The sequence below is a fragment of the Mustela nivalis genome (assembly GCF_964662115.1).
Source record: "Mustela nivalis genome assembly, chromosome: 3".
Classification (NCBI taxonomy): Eukaryota; Metazoa; Chordata; class Mammalia; order Carnivora; family Mustelidae; genus Mustela; species Mustela nivalis.
In genome coordinates this window covers 40,079,324-40,096,301 of record NC_139022.1, presented here as the reverse complement: position 1 = coordinate 40,096,301, position 16,978 = coordinate 40,079,324, and the positions used below count along the sequence as shown (strand labels likewise).

The window sequence follows — 16,978 nt, the reverse complement described above, 5'->3', positions numbered from 1 at the left end:
CTCTTGCTTCTATAAAATAACAAAGATCCCTGGCATATTACAACTGTGAGGGGAAACAGCGTTAAGGCTGATACTAGGAATGTCCTATTCCAGAAGCATCTTTATTTTCCGCTATGATTCTCTTATAAATGGGAATTCCCTTGGGGAGGCAGAGAACTTGCTGTTGAAGGAGGCAGATCATCCCACTGCTTCAGTGTTCTGGTTTATGGTGTGACTGGGAGGGACGCAGAGTGTGAGGAGGATCTAAAGGGTTTGGCCATGTATTGGGTCAATGAGACCTTCAATATATGGCCTTGGCGTACCACAAGGCATAACATGATAATGTGGAAATACTACTTATGACCTGATAATGATATTTGATTTAGAAACTGCGGCTGGATACTCACTGTAATCTTCTCCAAACTTTTTCAGAGTAGCTACCCATTTTGATGAATATTCACACAGGATTCAATGAACCACTGCTTCATTTCCGCTCTGAGGAACGCGTGCTTTTGCCATTAGGTACTGTCGTTTATTGACATATGATATTTCCACAGACAAAAATCTTTCATTACATATATAGGGGAAACATATAATCATTATTGGATAGTATAGAAAATAAACTTTTTGGTACTGTTCTCAGCATTTCATAATGTAAAACTAGTGACAAACATCTTTAGAAAAAATAATAAAATAGTCCTTCGGTATTAAAATTTCTTCCTAAAAAGCATCAGGCCAAAGTTAGGAGGGTGACATGTTATTAGTGCATAGATGAGTTAGGCATGAATAAAATGAATCTAATTCCACCTCTGATGGTAAATCAAACCATTTGAAATCTACAGGCCACTGTTTCTCCGAGGTCGGGTGCAAGAAACAAAAAACGCAGCTTTTTCATGGTTCTGTGGTTTCTGATGTTGCAACTGTTTTAAACACCGTGTACCCGGGATATAAATGACATAGTGCATACTTACCAGGTGGTTTTTATGCCACTTTGCTGAATGCAGGATTAATATATTGGGCTTTTTATTGCTTGAGTAGAAAGTGCTCATTACTTATTATTTTATGTTTATAGTATAGAATTAAAAAACAAAAACAAAAACAAACAAACAAACAAACAAACAAAAAAAAAACGAAAAGGTTTTGGAAATGGCATACATCACACTGTTGTAGTGGTTGATTTCCTCAAGATCGTCTTCTGTGGTTTTGGTGCAGTGGGAGGAGGCACAGTTGCAGGTCTGAGAGGGGGGAAGCTGTTACTGTGGCTTATTCCCAGCCCCCCGTTTTCCAGCGGAAAAGGAGGGAGGTGGGGCGGAGGAGGGAGGGGAGGGCCTGGGTGAGGAAACTTCCCCGGTGGGTGGACAGGTTCGCTGTGTAAATGGACCTCCCTGTTTTTTATGTTATACCGGGCGTCACAGTCGGGACAATAGCCATGGTACTGCACTTTTTCATTAAACCGAACTCGTTCCCGAGGCCCTGCCTGGGGACACCTGTCTTTGTCAGGTCTGTGCGTCAGAGGCTGCACGGGAGCCTTGTCCAAGGTACTGGGGGGTAGGCAGCAGATGTCTCCGTTTGGAATTTTGTTCGGTGCCCCGGGGAAGCCTCCGTTTCGCAGGAGAGTGCCATTGGTCTTCAGGGTATTGGCCACAGGCACCCCTCTCGGGGGGTCTTCACACTTGACCGGGGTCAACCGCGGGGGAGGCGGCGGAGGGTTTGGCTTTCTCAGGACGGTGAGGATCGCAGACGGGTGCGCTGGGGGTTTGATGAGGGGTGCGTTGGCCTGCACTTTGATCTTCTCGATGCTGGAGGCGGTCGTGCCACTGGAGCTACTGTTCAGGGTGTCTGTTTTGGAGCTGTCGGTCATCTCATCCTCCAGCTGGAGGTCGGAGGTCAGGGTATCAATCTGGTCAACCACCTGGTGGAAAGGACAAGGTAACTGCGTTAACAATGACCCAGAACCAAACAGACCAGGAACAATGTCTCCCTGTTGAGCTGGAAATCTGCTCAGGGAACCTTGACTCACACTACATCCTTGACTCCATGGTTGGAAAGTGTTTCCATTCCATACATTGACAGAATGGCCTCGAGAGGTGTGTGGACTATTTGATAACCTAATGTTGTCATGTACCTAGAACATAATATATGAATTACATATACCTTCTCTTTCTGGCTCTGCTGAACCCACCAAAGATAAGACCCTGATACAGAAACAGAAATGATTTTTTAAAAACAAGGGGTGGTGGCTTTCCCTAGGCTCAGCCTGTAGAAAACTACAAGAGAACATTAATCTCACGTGAAAAATGAAAAAAGCCAAATACTCTGCAAAACCCTAACTTTTCTTTCTTTTTTTTTTTTTTTTTAAGATTTTATTTATTTATTTGACAGAAATCACTAGAAGGCAGAAAGGCAGGCAGAAAGAGAGAGGAGAAAGCAGGCTCCCCGCTGAGCGGAAAGCCCGATGTGGGGCTCAATTCCAGGACCCTGGGATCATGACTTGAGCCAAAGGCAGAGGTTTTAACCCACTACTGAGCTACCTAGGCACCCCAACTCTAACTTTTCTTGAGATGATCAGAGAATGGAGAATCGCAAGGATACCCACCCAGCTGAGCTGCAAAAAGTCTCCAGGCCTCTGAGGATAGAAAGGGCACATGACTTGCACCTTTGGCAAGTCATAGGGAATAGACAGCCTCCACCAAAGTGAGGAAACAGCTAGAACTTTAATCAATAAATATGACAATTTAGAGTTCCCAGGAGCCTAGGCACAATGCTGTCTGTCCTCACTCATGTTTCTGTTCCGTGAGCCTCTGCTGTTGGGTGCTGAGGAGTGCAGGGCAGAGAATGGAATGAATAAGTCTGGGGGAGACCCCACCCCCCCACCCCATCCCTGGGCACATAGGCATAAAACCCCAGGGACTTCCCAGATCTTCATCCTTTATAAAACACAACGTGTAAGATTTAAGGGAATGGCAACAGTCTCCTGCTTCTGAGAAAGGGGAGAAGCCGCAGCTGTCTGATTTTGGGGAAAGGGGCAGAAAATTCTCTTGGCCCCAAGAACTTGCACAGCAGATGTCTGCCATCACTTGGGAGAGGGATCCGAGTCACAGCATCTCAAGATCTGTTGCAGACACCAGGCAGAGGCGGAGAATCCAGTGTGGCTGGCCCTAATGAAGGAGAATAGATGAGAAGGAGGGAGATAGGACTGAAGAGTCATGATGCTAAAGCTGCTCATGGAAGGACGCTGGCATCACCCCTAACAGGCTTGCCTGAGGGTCTCTGTCCTGTTCAACATGGTCAGGAGGCAGCTTGCTGGAAGGAAGCAAGCCTCGGCTCAAATGCTGGATATCAGAACACGCTCATTCACCCTCCCTCAGGCAGAGATCTTGCAGACCATGCTCAAGGTCGCCCCAAAGTCACGATTACCCATATACAAAGAAGGGAAAGTAACAGATCATTTTAAAACAGTTTATTTATCTATAGTCTTTTCATTTCACGTTTCCATATGCAGATTTGTCTCTCCGTCTTCAGGTCTCAGTGTGTTCCACTGTGAAGCTGGCTCTTTGACACATGGTGGCAGAATTGGACTCAAAATGAAAACATTATCGGCATCCAGAATGGTAGGGAGGATGGAGAGATTTTACTTCTTGCTCATGAGGGTCTTAAGGGATTGCTTCTTGCTACTGTCACCAGAGCTCAGCCTTCTAATTTCAGCATTATATATATATAAAACCCACTTCTCTGCATTTCTTTGAGCCACCATTATTTACCACAGGGTCCCTCTTTCAATTCTGTTGTGTCAGTGATTTTCTAAAACAGAAATGTGCTCTTGGCGTCAACTCCCTGCTCAAAACCTTTCAGTGCCTGTTCATTTCTCCTGTGATAAAGATCAATTCTTAACACCGTCTCCAAAGTCGTGTATAGTTTCCCTCAGTGTTGAGCTGGTAAATGTTTAAAACTGGTTCTTAGAGGTGTAAGGGAGTTTTGATTCGAAAAGTTTGCCAATTTCTTTGGTGTAAACTCCCACGGTGATCAATTTCAAGTTAGCGAATATGACATCACTGCATTTGAGATTGAGAAGAAATGTTCACTGACATAGCAGCAGAGATGCTTCTACAGGCCAGTAAAATCAGTAAAAATAAACTCAGGGGCACAGATAATGGTAGAATGTAGTAAAATGATTAAGAATGACTGAGAACAATTAGAAAGCCTTGTATTTAATGTAATTTACATATATATACACACATATATATATATACACATATATATATACAAATTTAATTTTTTTCAATTCAATTAACATACAGCAGATCATTGGTTTCAGAAGTAGAGTTCAGTGATTCTATAGTTTGGTTTTTGATAATGGTTATTTAGCAGCAGGCTCACACAAAATTTCTGAAAATAGAACAATTGGCCCTTTTTAGCCAGACCCAGTCAGCACATTACTTTCTCTCCTCAAATGACTCTCCATCCTCAGCTCTAATAAATTTCCCTTTGCTCTTCTGTTCTCAAACTTCCTGGTTCTTCTTATAGACCCTCAGAATTGTCACTCTGTTTCCTGCCATAGGACATTTTCACATACCATTTTTTCTTCTTGAAATGCTTTGACGCCTCCTCTTTGTTGACTTAAAGCCTTAGCTCAGGAGTCCCTCATGACCTCAGCCTTCCCTGTTCTCCAGCAATTTCCCATGTGGGTCAGGTGAAATTGTTAAATATTCACAGGGAACTTTATTTCTTTCACTGAAACCATTTGCATACTTTGTGATTGTTTAGAGAGTAGGAAAAGTCCTGGAATAGTCTTTCCCCTCTAGACTCTCATTTCGGTGAGATCAGAGACCATGTTTGTTGGTACTACTGTGACATAAAGTCCTAAAGTGGTGAATGACAATTAAAAGGGGCTCAATAAATATTTGTTAAATAAATGCACTGAAGGCTACTTTTTTAGTTTGAGAGTGAACAACAACAAAAAAAAACACAAACAAAAAAGAATGAATGAAAACGTGTTCTTTCTCATTTTGAGTTTTGAAGTTGTTACTTTGCAAAGTCACATCTGATCAGTTATTCTAGAATAAAATAGGGAGAAAGAGATTTATCCAGAAATGATCTAGTCTGATGGAACAGTCTATAGCTCTAGCCCAGACATCCCAGAAATTAAAGTGGGAGGACACAGGAAGAATGTGAGCGATGGGGGATGGTCCAGGCTCACCTTACTGTGCACGATCTCACCTGGAGAGACTCTTTACCCTGAGCCTTATATCACATTACATATCTACAGGGAAGAAGAGAAAGCTGGTCCACTCTCAAGGGAGGGAGGCTGCTGCTCAGAGACGAATCAGTATTGCCTGGACCTCCCATGCAGTTCTATAGCTGCTGGTGGGTTTTAGTCTCCTTGTTGTTATTTCCCAAGTGCCTAGTAAATGAAAAACTAAAACAGACAAAATACAGTTGACCCTTACATGACACAATGCTTAGGGGTGCTGCCTCTACTATGCAAAGCTATGTCTCTGTTGAACCCCCAAAACTTAACCACTAACAGTGGACTGTTCACTGATAATAGAAAGAGTTGACGAACATCAATTGTGTATGCTGTATGCATTATCTCCTGTACTATTACCATAAAGAAAACTAAAGAAAAGAAAATGTTATTAAGGAAATCATAAGGAAGAGAAAGTACCTTACAGTATTGTATTTTTAGAAAGATATCTGCATATAAGTGGACCTCCAGAGTTCAGACTTGTGGACTTTATAAAGGTCAACTGAAAAGTCCTCGTGGAGGAGGGAATCCAGTGGAAGAACCTGGTATGAATTAGATACTCAAACCAATAACTGTAAAAGTACACATTTTCTAGGAGCTCTGAATAACAGACCGAGATACTGTAAGAGGAGAATAAAAACAGCCCATCAAAAAGTCAGCAAAAATCATACTAAAGATTTATACACAAAACTACAACTTTTGGAAAGCTGTAATTTGGTAGAATGTTGCTAAGAAAACATCATGGAAAACCAAAAACCATTAAAAGTATAAAAATTTCACCAAACCACCATCCAACTAATGAAAGAGGATATAGTTACTTTTATTCCTGAAAATAATCACTTTAATCAGAGCCTTTCAGTACGCCCATTTGTTTCTTTGGATGGGCATTTGTTTCTTTTGATATTTCATGGATACTAGTCAGGCATATAACAATTATGAAATTTACAAAATCATTTGGGATAACCACAAAAAACAATTATTCATAACAGACAAATAAAGACTTTATAGAAAGAAAAAAAAAAAGTCAGCAAAACCTCTCTGAAGTATGAGTGGCTCTTAAATGGTAGAAGAGGAGTGATTCCAAAGGCTGCTCAGGGAAGGGCCTGATAAAGTTCTTCTGACAGAAGACAGAGCCTGAGCACAAGCCACAGGAAGGTGACTCTGGGCTGAAGGGCACCGTGAGAGGTCAGGCTGTGAGACGGTCCTGCTAAGTGCTGATCAAGTACCACAGAGTCCTAGAGAGTTCCAGAAGGGAGAGAAGCCCTGTTCAAAGAGATGATAAATTGCTATTTTTCAGAATGGAAGCATCATCTAATGAGAGAAGCACACAGAGCTCCAAACAGGAAAATATAAATAAACACACACCCAGACATGCTGTCATAAGAGTACAGAACAAGAAAAAGTGTAGATGCCCAAAACGTACCGAAATGGCATGTTAATGATTTCTTGTTAAAGTTACATGGGACCCAGCTGGTGCAAGGACACTCACACCCTCCTGAGTCCTCCTGAAAGCACAAAATAAATATTTTGTATGAAAAGTACCCTCCATGCACTAAGGAAGATAAAGGTGATGTTATCACCAGAGATAGGAGTTTTAAAGCCAAGAAAACTATAGGAACAAAACTTGTTCTTTTTAAAAATACATATATTTTATTTATTTAAGAGAGAGAAAGAGACAGAGATCGTGAGAGAGACCATGAGCAGGGAGGAGAGGGAGAAGCAGGCTCCCAGCTGAGCAGGGTGCCTGATACAGGGCTTGATCTCAGAACCCCAGGATCATGACCTAAGCCAAAGGCAGATGCCCAACTGACTGAATCATCCAGGAGCCCTCTTGTTACTTTTTTACTCATCTACTACCTCAGCCCAAATTCTGCTTAGAATTCCTTACTAATTAGAGCTCCCAAGCCTTTGTTTTCTTCATCCTGTCAATTCCTCACTAATTTATTTTCTCTTTGTCTAAAATGTACAAAAACTGCCTGCCTTGGTCATTGGTTTGGATCTCAGTTACATTATTGGACCTCCATGCATAGATAATAAAACTTTGGGTTTTTTCTCCTGTTACTCTGTCCCATGTCAATTTAATTCCTCAACCAGCTAGAAGAACCCCGGGAAAAAAAGAAGGAATGTCTCCTTCTCCTACAAAAGTAATGATAGGAGTTTTACAGCAATAAAACAAGGGACACCAAGTGTGTATTGAGCAACAAAAATTAGGATGACAGATTTGCAAACAAGCAATATAAGTCTGAAGAAAATTTAAGAGTATGCTTCATAATGAAAGAAATTAACAAAATATAATTGAATTCTTCTGTAAATGTGAGGGTGAAATCAACATTGTCATATATAAAGACTGGGAGAGTGTACTTTTTACAGCTAAGTGTTGAAGGTACGGATAAATGACAAATCAGAAAAAGGTAAAAAACCAGAAGAAAGGGCTAGCATACAAGGAGCATAGATGAGCAAAGAAATCATAACATAATAAAAATGTGTATTGGTTACAAAACAATAATGTACTAATGACTAATTGGAGAGATGAGAAAAACATGAAAGTCAGGTAGTAGGAAAAATGACATCTGATTGGGAAACAATCAGAGTTAAAACATTTTAAGGTCACTGTATTTTTTTTTTGTGTAAAAAATCAGTAGCAATGTGATATTGATTATGGCTCATTAAGTCAAGAATGCATGTGAAAAAATTTTAGGGCCATTACTGAATTAAGAGACAAACTTATAATTTCCAAAATAATATAAAGTTTAGAGACTGAGTAAGAAAAATTTGGTAAGGGGCGCCTGGGTGGCTCAGTGGGTTAAAGCCTCTGCCTTCGGCTCAGGTCATGATTCCAGGGTCCTGGGATTGAGCCCCACATTGGGCTCTCTGCTTGGCGGGGAGCCTGCTTCCTCCTCTCTTTCTGCCGGACTCTCTGCTGCTTGTGACCTCTGTCTGTCAAATAAATAAATAAAATCTTAAAAAAAAAAAGGGGGGGGAGGGTTGGGTTATGGACATTGGGGAGGGTATGTGCTGTGAAGTGTGTAAACCTGGTGATTCACAGACCTGTACCCCTGGGGATAAAAATATATTATATGTTTATAAAAAATAAAAAAATTAAAAAAAAAAGAAAAAAAAGAAAAATTTGGCAACTTTTAAATTTTAAAAAGGCAGAAAATAAGAAAAAACAAAACAAAAATATCATAGCAAACAGAAAAGAAACTACATAAGAGAAAAAATAACTCCAAATATATTAGTAATCACAACAAACATGATTACAATACTTTATTCAAAAAAGGACACAGAAACATTCATATAAATGGACACAAATAAGATACAGCAGGCAAATATTCTAATGAAACCTGATGCAGCTCCATAAACACTAAGCAAAAAGGTCTACCTAAATTTTTCCTCATCAAAACAGTATTGTTTCTGTACTAATGGAGGCAAAATAAAAAGACTGAGACAGGGACGCCTGAGTGACTCAGTCAGTTAAGTGTCTGCCTTTGGCTCAGGGCACGATCCCAGGGTTCTGGAATTGAGTCCCACATCAGGCTCCCTGCTCAGTGGGGAGTCTGCTTGTCCTTCTGCCTGCTGTTCCCCCTGGTTGTGCTCTCTCTCTCTTTTGCTTGCATTCTCTCTCTCAAAAGTCTTTAAAACAACGAATGAAACAAAATTTGGAGATTACACACACACACACACACACACACACACACACTCAGAAGAATGTTGTCAAAAAGTAACTGACACAAGCAGAATGCCTCATTTCCACTCAATCTCATGAGTAATCAAGGAAGGGCAAAGTGAAGACAGATGCAATAGCATTTCATTCTAAAAAGTGATTCAAAACAAGACAGTCTGATCATTCCAACTGATGATGATGATGTGGATAATTGGGGAGTATGTACATTGCTAAAGGCAATATACACTCAGTCTATTAGAAAAGTTCTGACAATGTCCTATAAAGTAGACAGGGGACATTCTCTATGGTACAGGTATTTTAGGAAAAACGCCTACCCTACTCTAGAGAAACTCGAACAGACGTGCACAGGGTTGAAAAAGCATAGGAATGTTCTTTGCAGGTTGTTTGTTATCTCATAGCAAAAAACTGGAAACCTAAATATCGGTTGGTAAGTACTTGGGTACGCAAAACAAAAAGTAGTTCAAAGGAAGTAACCAGAACTACATGTATCAGTAGGGATAAATCTAAAAAACCGAAAGTTGAGTATAACAAAGTTAAAACACAACTACTCAGTTTGCCTTTACTGTTGATATATAGAAACAAGGGTACTTTATGTTACAGAATATGGAAATAAATAATACACATCAAATTTAGGCAAGAAGGAAGGGGAGTGGATGTTGAAAGGCAGCTACCGTATGGCTAAGATACTTTATTTCTTTTTAAAATTGATGCAAAGTAATTAGGAGAAAAGGTTGACATTGGTTAAGTCTGGGTTATAGTTTTACATTAGTTTATTTATTTTCTGTCCTGTGTGAATCATTTTATAACTTGAAAATAAAATAAATATTTAACACTAGTTAAATAAAGTTAGAAAGAAAGGAAAGAAGTGATTCTTGCAGCTGCCATGTGGAGAACATATTGAAAGGTGCTGAAGTTTATTTACTTGGCTAGTTAGACTCTATCTCAGCCAAGTGAGAGATGAATAAATTAGCCAGACAAGGAATACACTGTGTCCTTATAATTACATTTCAGTGTTTAGCTGAAACTCTTTCAAAGTACCATGTTGCAACTAAAGGAATCATAACCACAGTCAAGATGGAATTAAATGGAAAACAAAATGAAAGAAAATAGGTCTAGGGGGACAGAGTGTTTGCAGATATCTGGGGGTGAGAAGAAGCATGACATTAATCCTAAATCTGAGAACATGCACACCTAACATTAGAAGCAAGGGAGAAATGTATCTCTTGAATATGAAACTGAGCCATCTGTCTAATTGTGGCTGCTCATGTCTAGAGGGGAATCTGCTCATGGAATGCAAGCAAAGAGATTTAAAGAAAGGACAAGAACAGGAGATGTGTTTGATGATTTTTCAGAGGTTTTTGTTAGGATCACATACAAGGGAGCTGTGGATCAACTGTGAAATAATTAAGAATAATAATTGTGATTTAGGAATCACACGAGCTCCAGGTTTTCATACCTGGGGAGTATCCTTCAAAATTTTCATAAAAGAGAGGCAGATTTGGCAGAAATGACATGGTTTTATGATCTAAGCTGTTTGTGGAAATCCAAAATTCATTTATATTAATTCTATAAATATTAAACTATAAAGAACAAAAAACAGAGACAATGTAGGGTTATCATTAGAGTGAAAGTCAGGTCAAACAGACTGACCTAGAATTAAAAAAATAATAATAAATAAGAGCTCTTTGTCCTATGTTCTCATGTGGCAATGTCTATTTTATTATTACAATCGCCTTAATATGTTGGAATTATCTATTTATACGTGCTCCCCTCAGACCAGGATCATGGATTTTCACCTTAGTTTCCTGGAAGGAAGCAGTGATTGCAAGAGTACATGCTCTAATAGGTTGAGAGAGCCAAGTGGACAAAAGTAGACTTTGAGAGAAAAGACGTATCTCAATCTCACTTCCATCCCTCCCCAGCTTTTCCAACTCGGGTCTGATTTTCAAAGTGTTCACACTCACCAATTCCAGGTGGTGCAGAAAGGCACAAAGGAATGGATGAAGTAGAGAAAGGGCAGGTGGAAATAAGGCATGGGTGACACCTGGTAAGCTCTCCCCTCATGTTCTTGACTTTTTGAGCCTAGCGCCACAGCTTGGGGTAGAGAACATTTCAGACACTCTCGAAAACAGGGAAGCCAGTTTAAGTCTATATTTATCTTCCACTATTTGTCTATGTCAACAGCTGTACATGTATTTAGAATGTTCCTAAACCCTGCTAATCTTGTTTAAGTAAAAACCACACAATATATATAGTTCAATTGCCTTAAAAACAAAGAAAACTCTCCCTCTGCTTGAGGGAATCTTCCTCTAGAGTCTCCTTAGTAATAATTTGCAACTATAAGAATGGCAGCTTCAAACTTAGTGGAAGGAAAGAAAGAATTTAGCCCTGACTTACATCTGTATAAAAAAAGTTTGTGAGATCTTCTAAGGTCTTTAATATTGATTTATCAGAGCCACCACCTTTTGAATATGTGGCATCAACTATAAAGATCTAAGGAGAGAAATGAATGGAGCCATAGGAATTTTTCCCAAGAAAGAGAGCTGCCATAGCTCCTCATAGCTCCCAGACTACGGTCAGTGGCTGAGCCCCAGTGCGGGCCGACCCGAGAGCTCTGGCTAGCAGTGGCACAGTATACAGGACAGCAGCTGGCAGACCCAGCCAGATCCTCCCTGAAAGACATGAAACAGAGAGGAGCGGAGTCACCAGTGGGGCTCTTCCAGCATGAGGACAAGTGGCCAATATCCTTGGCCTTCTGTTCATAACTCACATACCTCCTATCTATTTTGGATATTATACCAATTTTTGAAGACCTAATTTATACTCATCTATGTATCTATTACCTATGCTACCGACCTATTGGTAGCATTAAAGTAAGTAGTTCATCATAGATCATACAACTTTCTGTCCCATTGCTAGAATACAGGGTTTGTTATACACTGCCTCTGAATGGCTCTGCACAAATAATTCTTGTAATCATTTTGTGAATGTGCTTGTGTTAAAAAAATAATAATAATATGTGGAAACACTGAGATCATTCCACAAATTTGGTTAACTCTGCTTTGGAACTTGTTTATCTTGAAAAAAAAAAAAATGTAAGAGCTTTAAAAAAAAAATCCCAGGAGTTACTCAGGCTTCTCTTGATATTTGAAAACACCCAAAGACCAGTATGGAACAGTTGCCCAGGGGGTAAACACTAAATGCTTGCTTCCCAAGAGATGACTAGAATAGTCTTGGGTTCCTGAAGCTGTTTCTGTATTTCTACACCAACTGTTCATCCTTAACATTATTTCTTACAGACCTAGCCAACTGGCTGCTGCTATAGTTCCATGATATCCCAAACACCATACTAATATTTTTGTATTAGCTCATGCTTCTGCATTCTCCTTATCCTTGGTGCATCTGAGAGAGTACCATGCTGGCCCTGGAATATTCTAGGACAGATAAGGCCGTACCTTGAAGCCATCAGAGACTCAAGCTCTGCCTAGCTTTCTGCTCTGCTGTGCCAAGTGTGTGACTTACATTTCATGTCCAACTTCAGAGCTGGACTTCTAGCTGTCACATAAGCATTTCAAGGGGAAGAACAGAAAAGGTGAGCAAAGGCATATAACTACGGCTGTTAAAAGAGGTGTTTCGGGAGCGATGCATTTGGTTTGCTTACATTTCACCAGCCAAAATTAAGTTTCCTAGAGGCAAGGAGGCTGGGGAATGGAGGCTTTTATATGGGGCTCAATGCACCTACTGAATAGCAATGATTCTATAGAACAAAAAGGGAGGAAAAATATTTCAAGTCAAATAGTAACCTCTGAAACACACACACACCACACAAACAAAATCATATGCATCTAACTATTCTTGTTGGGAAGTACATGGGAACAATAAACTTCCTTAAAAATGTTTAATTTTTTGAAACTTTTTAAAGTACTGGGGTTGATTTCATGACCAATCATGACCTGAGACAAAGCCAAAAGCAAGAAGCTTATCTGACTGAGCCACCCAGGCATTACTTTTGAAACTTTTGCAGACAGCACACAGTATATTTTGGGGAAGTATTGTGTTGTTTGCTTTTGTCATATACATAAAAGAGGCAATGGATATTCTGTTCTCTGGAAGCAACCAAGATGAAAAAGAAAAACAAACAGCACCATCATTCATGTCAAGCCTCATCAACAGAATAGCAAGATAAAGCTATACTGTAATCTGTCTTGCTTTCTGTGTATTCAACTGGTTTTGACAAATATCTCTTGTGCAAATACTATTCATCTGTTATTTCAGGAGACAGTGAGAATTACAAAAAATGTTTCTAGTTTAATAGGGACTGATCACACGTACTTAGTGTCTTCCTCTCCAAATCATAGTTAAATGACAGTAAAGGGGAACGACAGTAATAAATTCAGAAAATTTTCTCAAAGTGGGGCATACATGGATCAGAGATTTTATAAATACTGGGATGAATTAATAAAAAGGTGGAAAAAGCACTGATGGAATCCCAGAAGGATTTCAAACTTGAAAGTGGGATACAGAGAGGGTGGGAGTGAGAATCAATGCAAAAAATAGAGTGTGAAGTTGTTGATTGACTATAATTCACAGTGGAAAACACTGTGTCAAATGGCCTCATGTTCTTTGAAGGGCAGCAAGATTAGCAGCATGGCAGAAAAAGTGAGATTTTACCTATAAGGAAATTGAACAACTGAGATTATAGCTATAAGGGAACTCAACAATATTTCTGGATAAATAGAAGGCTGAGTCAATCGTGAAGATGAAGCTGCCATTATTGGTGAACCAAAGAGAACTTTGCAATAAATCTAATTAGTGTATTACAGAGGGTTGAGAATGTCTTGCAGTTATAAAAAAAGACCATACAGTTATTTACTTTTAAAAGTAGAGGATGTCAGAGAAGTATTTGGAATATAAAGCATAAGTATTAAATTAAAAGAAAAATAATAGGAAGGCTGGAAGATACAATCTAAGAAAGATTCCCAACCATAAAGCAAGATTTTCTCTTAAAGGAAAATACAAGAGAAAAGTTAGGACACAGAGAGCAAGACGATCAGCCCTGGACCTCCAACTGATTGAGGAGTTCCAGAACAATGTGGGGGGGAAGGTAGGATGGCAATGTTCAAAGAAACAATAAAAGAAAAACTTTCATAGTTGATAATACAAAGGGAGCTTCAGATGGAAAACACCATCTGAGGGCTAATCAGGGAAAAACAAAGTCAATCACCCACCAGATAAACCCAAGACACCCAGAAAGAAGTGAAAATCAAATAAACATCACAGTTTCTCCAGGACAAATGAATAACCAAAAACATTTTTACCAGTAACTCCAATGGTTCTGGCTAAAGTGATTTCAATCCCATTCCTACACTTGGCTAAATTACCATCTCAATGTAAATGAAAATTGAAATATTTTTGGATATTAGGGACAAGGACAGTGTATATATCCCTTGTATCTGTTCTTCGAAAGTGAAGGACATACTGTAACACAGTAAAATGGAATCCGAGACAGGAAGAATTAGAGCCAAGAAACATTGTAACACAGAAGTGTGAAAGCAAATAAAAGAACTTATGAATAACACTCATATCACAGACCTACAAAGCAATTCTTCTTCTTCTTCTTTTTTTTTTTAAGATTTATTTATTTATTTATTTTAGGGTGCTGAGGGGCAGAGGGAGGGAGAGTCTTAAGCAGACTCTTTGTTAAGCATCGAGCCTGGCCTGGAGCTGGATCCACAATCCTGAAATCATGACCTGACCTGAAACCAAGAGTCCAAGGCTTAACAGACTGTACCGCCCTGGTGTCCCTAAAAAGCAATTACTTTAAAGTAACACAGGGAATCAGAAAGCTCCAAGAAAAAAAATAATAATGAGTTCCATTCAACAGGTCATATAACTGGAAATTTGTAACACAGTACTGAACCGGGGAAGAAATAAACTGTTGACAGTGTGGTTGATAACAATGGTGTGCGAGATGAGAATTCACTCATATCTTCAATTGAATTCATTTCTGGGAGGTTCAAGTTTAGAGATACACGTTTAAATTCATTTCTTTATGAGTTCGTTAACATTGTTTCATTCTATTTTTACTATTGAGATACTTGTTATTGATGGATCTCTTCAACGTATGGAAAAAGACAAAAGATTAATTCTTCATCTTCCATAAATATGAGTCAAATGTCGTGAGGTGAAGTTTTAAAAAAGGTGTTGGGGATATTACTTAGATAGCTGACTAATGAGAAAATAAAGACAAGAAGGGACATCTGGGTGGCTCAGTCGGTTAAGCACCACACTCTTGATTTTGCACCAGGTCATGATTGCACGGTCATGAGATCGAGCCCCACATCGAAGTCCATGCTCAGTGCTGAGTCTACTTGATAATCTCTTTTTTCTTCTCCTCTGCCCCTTCCCTGCTTGTGCACATGTGCCTTCTCTCTTTCACTCAAATACAGAAATAAGATCTTAAAAACAAAAGAAGAACATAAAGATGAGTAGCTAAAAGGGGTTTTGTCTTGAGAAAGGACTAGACACTGGAGAGAGATGATAAAGAAGGAAGGGCCACCAAGGGCTCAGCTGGTGAAGCGCCTGACATCTCAGCTCAGGTCTTAAGCTCAGGGTCCTGAGTTCAAGCCTGGAGCTGGGCTCTGTGCTGGGTATGGAAGCTAGTTTGAAAAGAAAAAAAGGATAGAGGAATGAGAATCATACTGGTATGTCCTTATAAAGAATGTGATTTGGAGATGGGAACAAAAGTATGTATAACTAGCTTGATGATGGTTAAAATAATACCCAAGAAAATCAGAGATAAAGGATGAGCTGGACCTTATTTATTCACATGTAGGCTAATAATTATGGTACATTGTGTGTGTGTGTGTGTGTGTGTGTGTGTGTGTGTGTGTGTGGTGGTAAAAGGATCTGCAAGTCCAGGAAAGCAGGAGTGATCTACTCTTTCCAAGCGGGTTGGTTGGTAGCATTGGTCAGAGATCATTTCAAGCCAGGTGACACCTGAGAGAAGTGTTGAATGGTAAAATAAAATAAGGAGGAAAAGTCATTTCTGGCAGAGGCATGAAATTATGAAACACTTATTTTTAATGTGATTGTAAAGAATAAAGTAGGAATGGGCGAGTAGGTGGCTCAGTTCATTAAGCCTCTGCCTTCGGTTCAGGTCATGATCCCAGGGTCCTGGGATTGAGCCCCAGAGTGGGTGGCCCACTCCCTGCTCTGCTTCTCCCTCTCCCTCTGCTTGTGCGCTCTCTCTCTGACAAATAAATAAATAAATCTTAAAAAAAAAAAAAGTAGGAAATGACGAGTGAATAGGACAGAAGGCTGAAAATAGATAAAGACCAGGTTCTGGGTAGAGGGGGTGCCCAGTAGGCCATGTTAAGAAGTTTAGATGCTGTAAATTGCAATTTTTAAACATGAGTCATCAGAAGGGTGAGATTTAAGGCATCACCAAAAAAGTGCATGAAGTTAGTGCTTTGACAGAGAGGTGCAGATGGGACACTCATGTTATACTAGGTTCATTTCCTTTAAGTCATAGTACTTAATAGTACTTTATAGTCATAGTACTGATAGTATACAGATAGCCTCGGTCTAGCTATAAAATTTAACTCCAGATACGATTTGTCCAAAATGTTAATGGGCCCTGGCAGCTTTGGAAAATCACAAAAGTTTCAACAGGTTATGTTACTTGAAGCACTAAACAATCCAAAATTTTTAACTCCACACTTTGCAAAATCAAGACGTTTCAATTTTTTTTTTTTAAACTCGTAACACGAAACTACCTGGTTTCATTGAAATCAATTCCACATAGAATCCTGAGCATTTCTGAGATGCTCCTGAAGGAAGTAGAAATTCCTGAAATTATTATACAGGCATACTTTGTTTTATTATTTTGATCTGCTTTATTGCAGAGTCTAGATGCCATTAGGAGGGAAAGAGCGAGAGAACTAGCATTAGAAGTGGAGCCTGAATGTGGGACTGAATTGTTACCATTTTGGGATAAAACTTGAGTGGATGAGGCATTGCTTCTTAGGGATGAGCGGAGAAAGTGGTTCCTTGAGATGGAATCTGCT

General features: G+C 39.6%; 1 protein-coding gene across 7 annotated transcripts in view; it reads right to left on the bottom strand.

The window, feature by feature from the left end:
* Positions 1 to 489: 489 nt before the first annotated feature.
* PRR16 (proline rich 16) overlaps positions 490 to 16,978 on the bottom strand; it is a 187,587-nt gene continuing 171,098 nt past the window's right edge. For all 7 annotated transcript variants that reach the window (XM_082724149.1, XM_082724150.1, XM_082724151.1 and 4 more), the window contains one exon: positions 490 to 1,891. In XM_082724149.1, the coding sequence (XP_082580275.1) occupies positions 1,136 to 1,891 (756 nt within the window). In that variant the 3' untranslated portion in view covers positions 490 to 1,135. The remainder of the gene's footprint in view (positions 1,892 to 16,978) is intronic.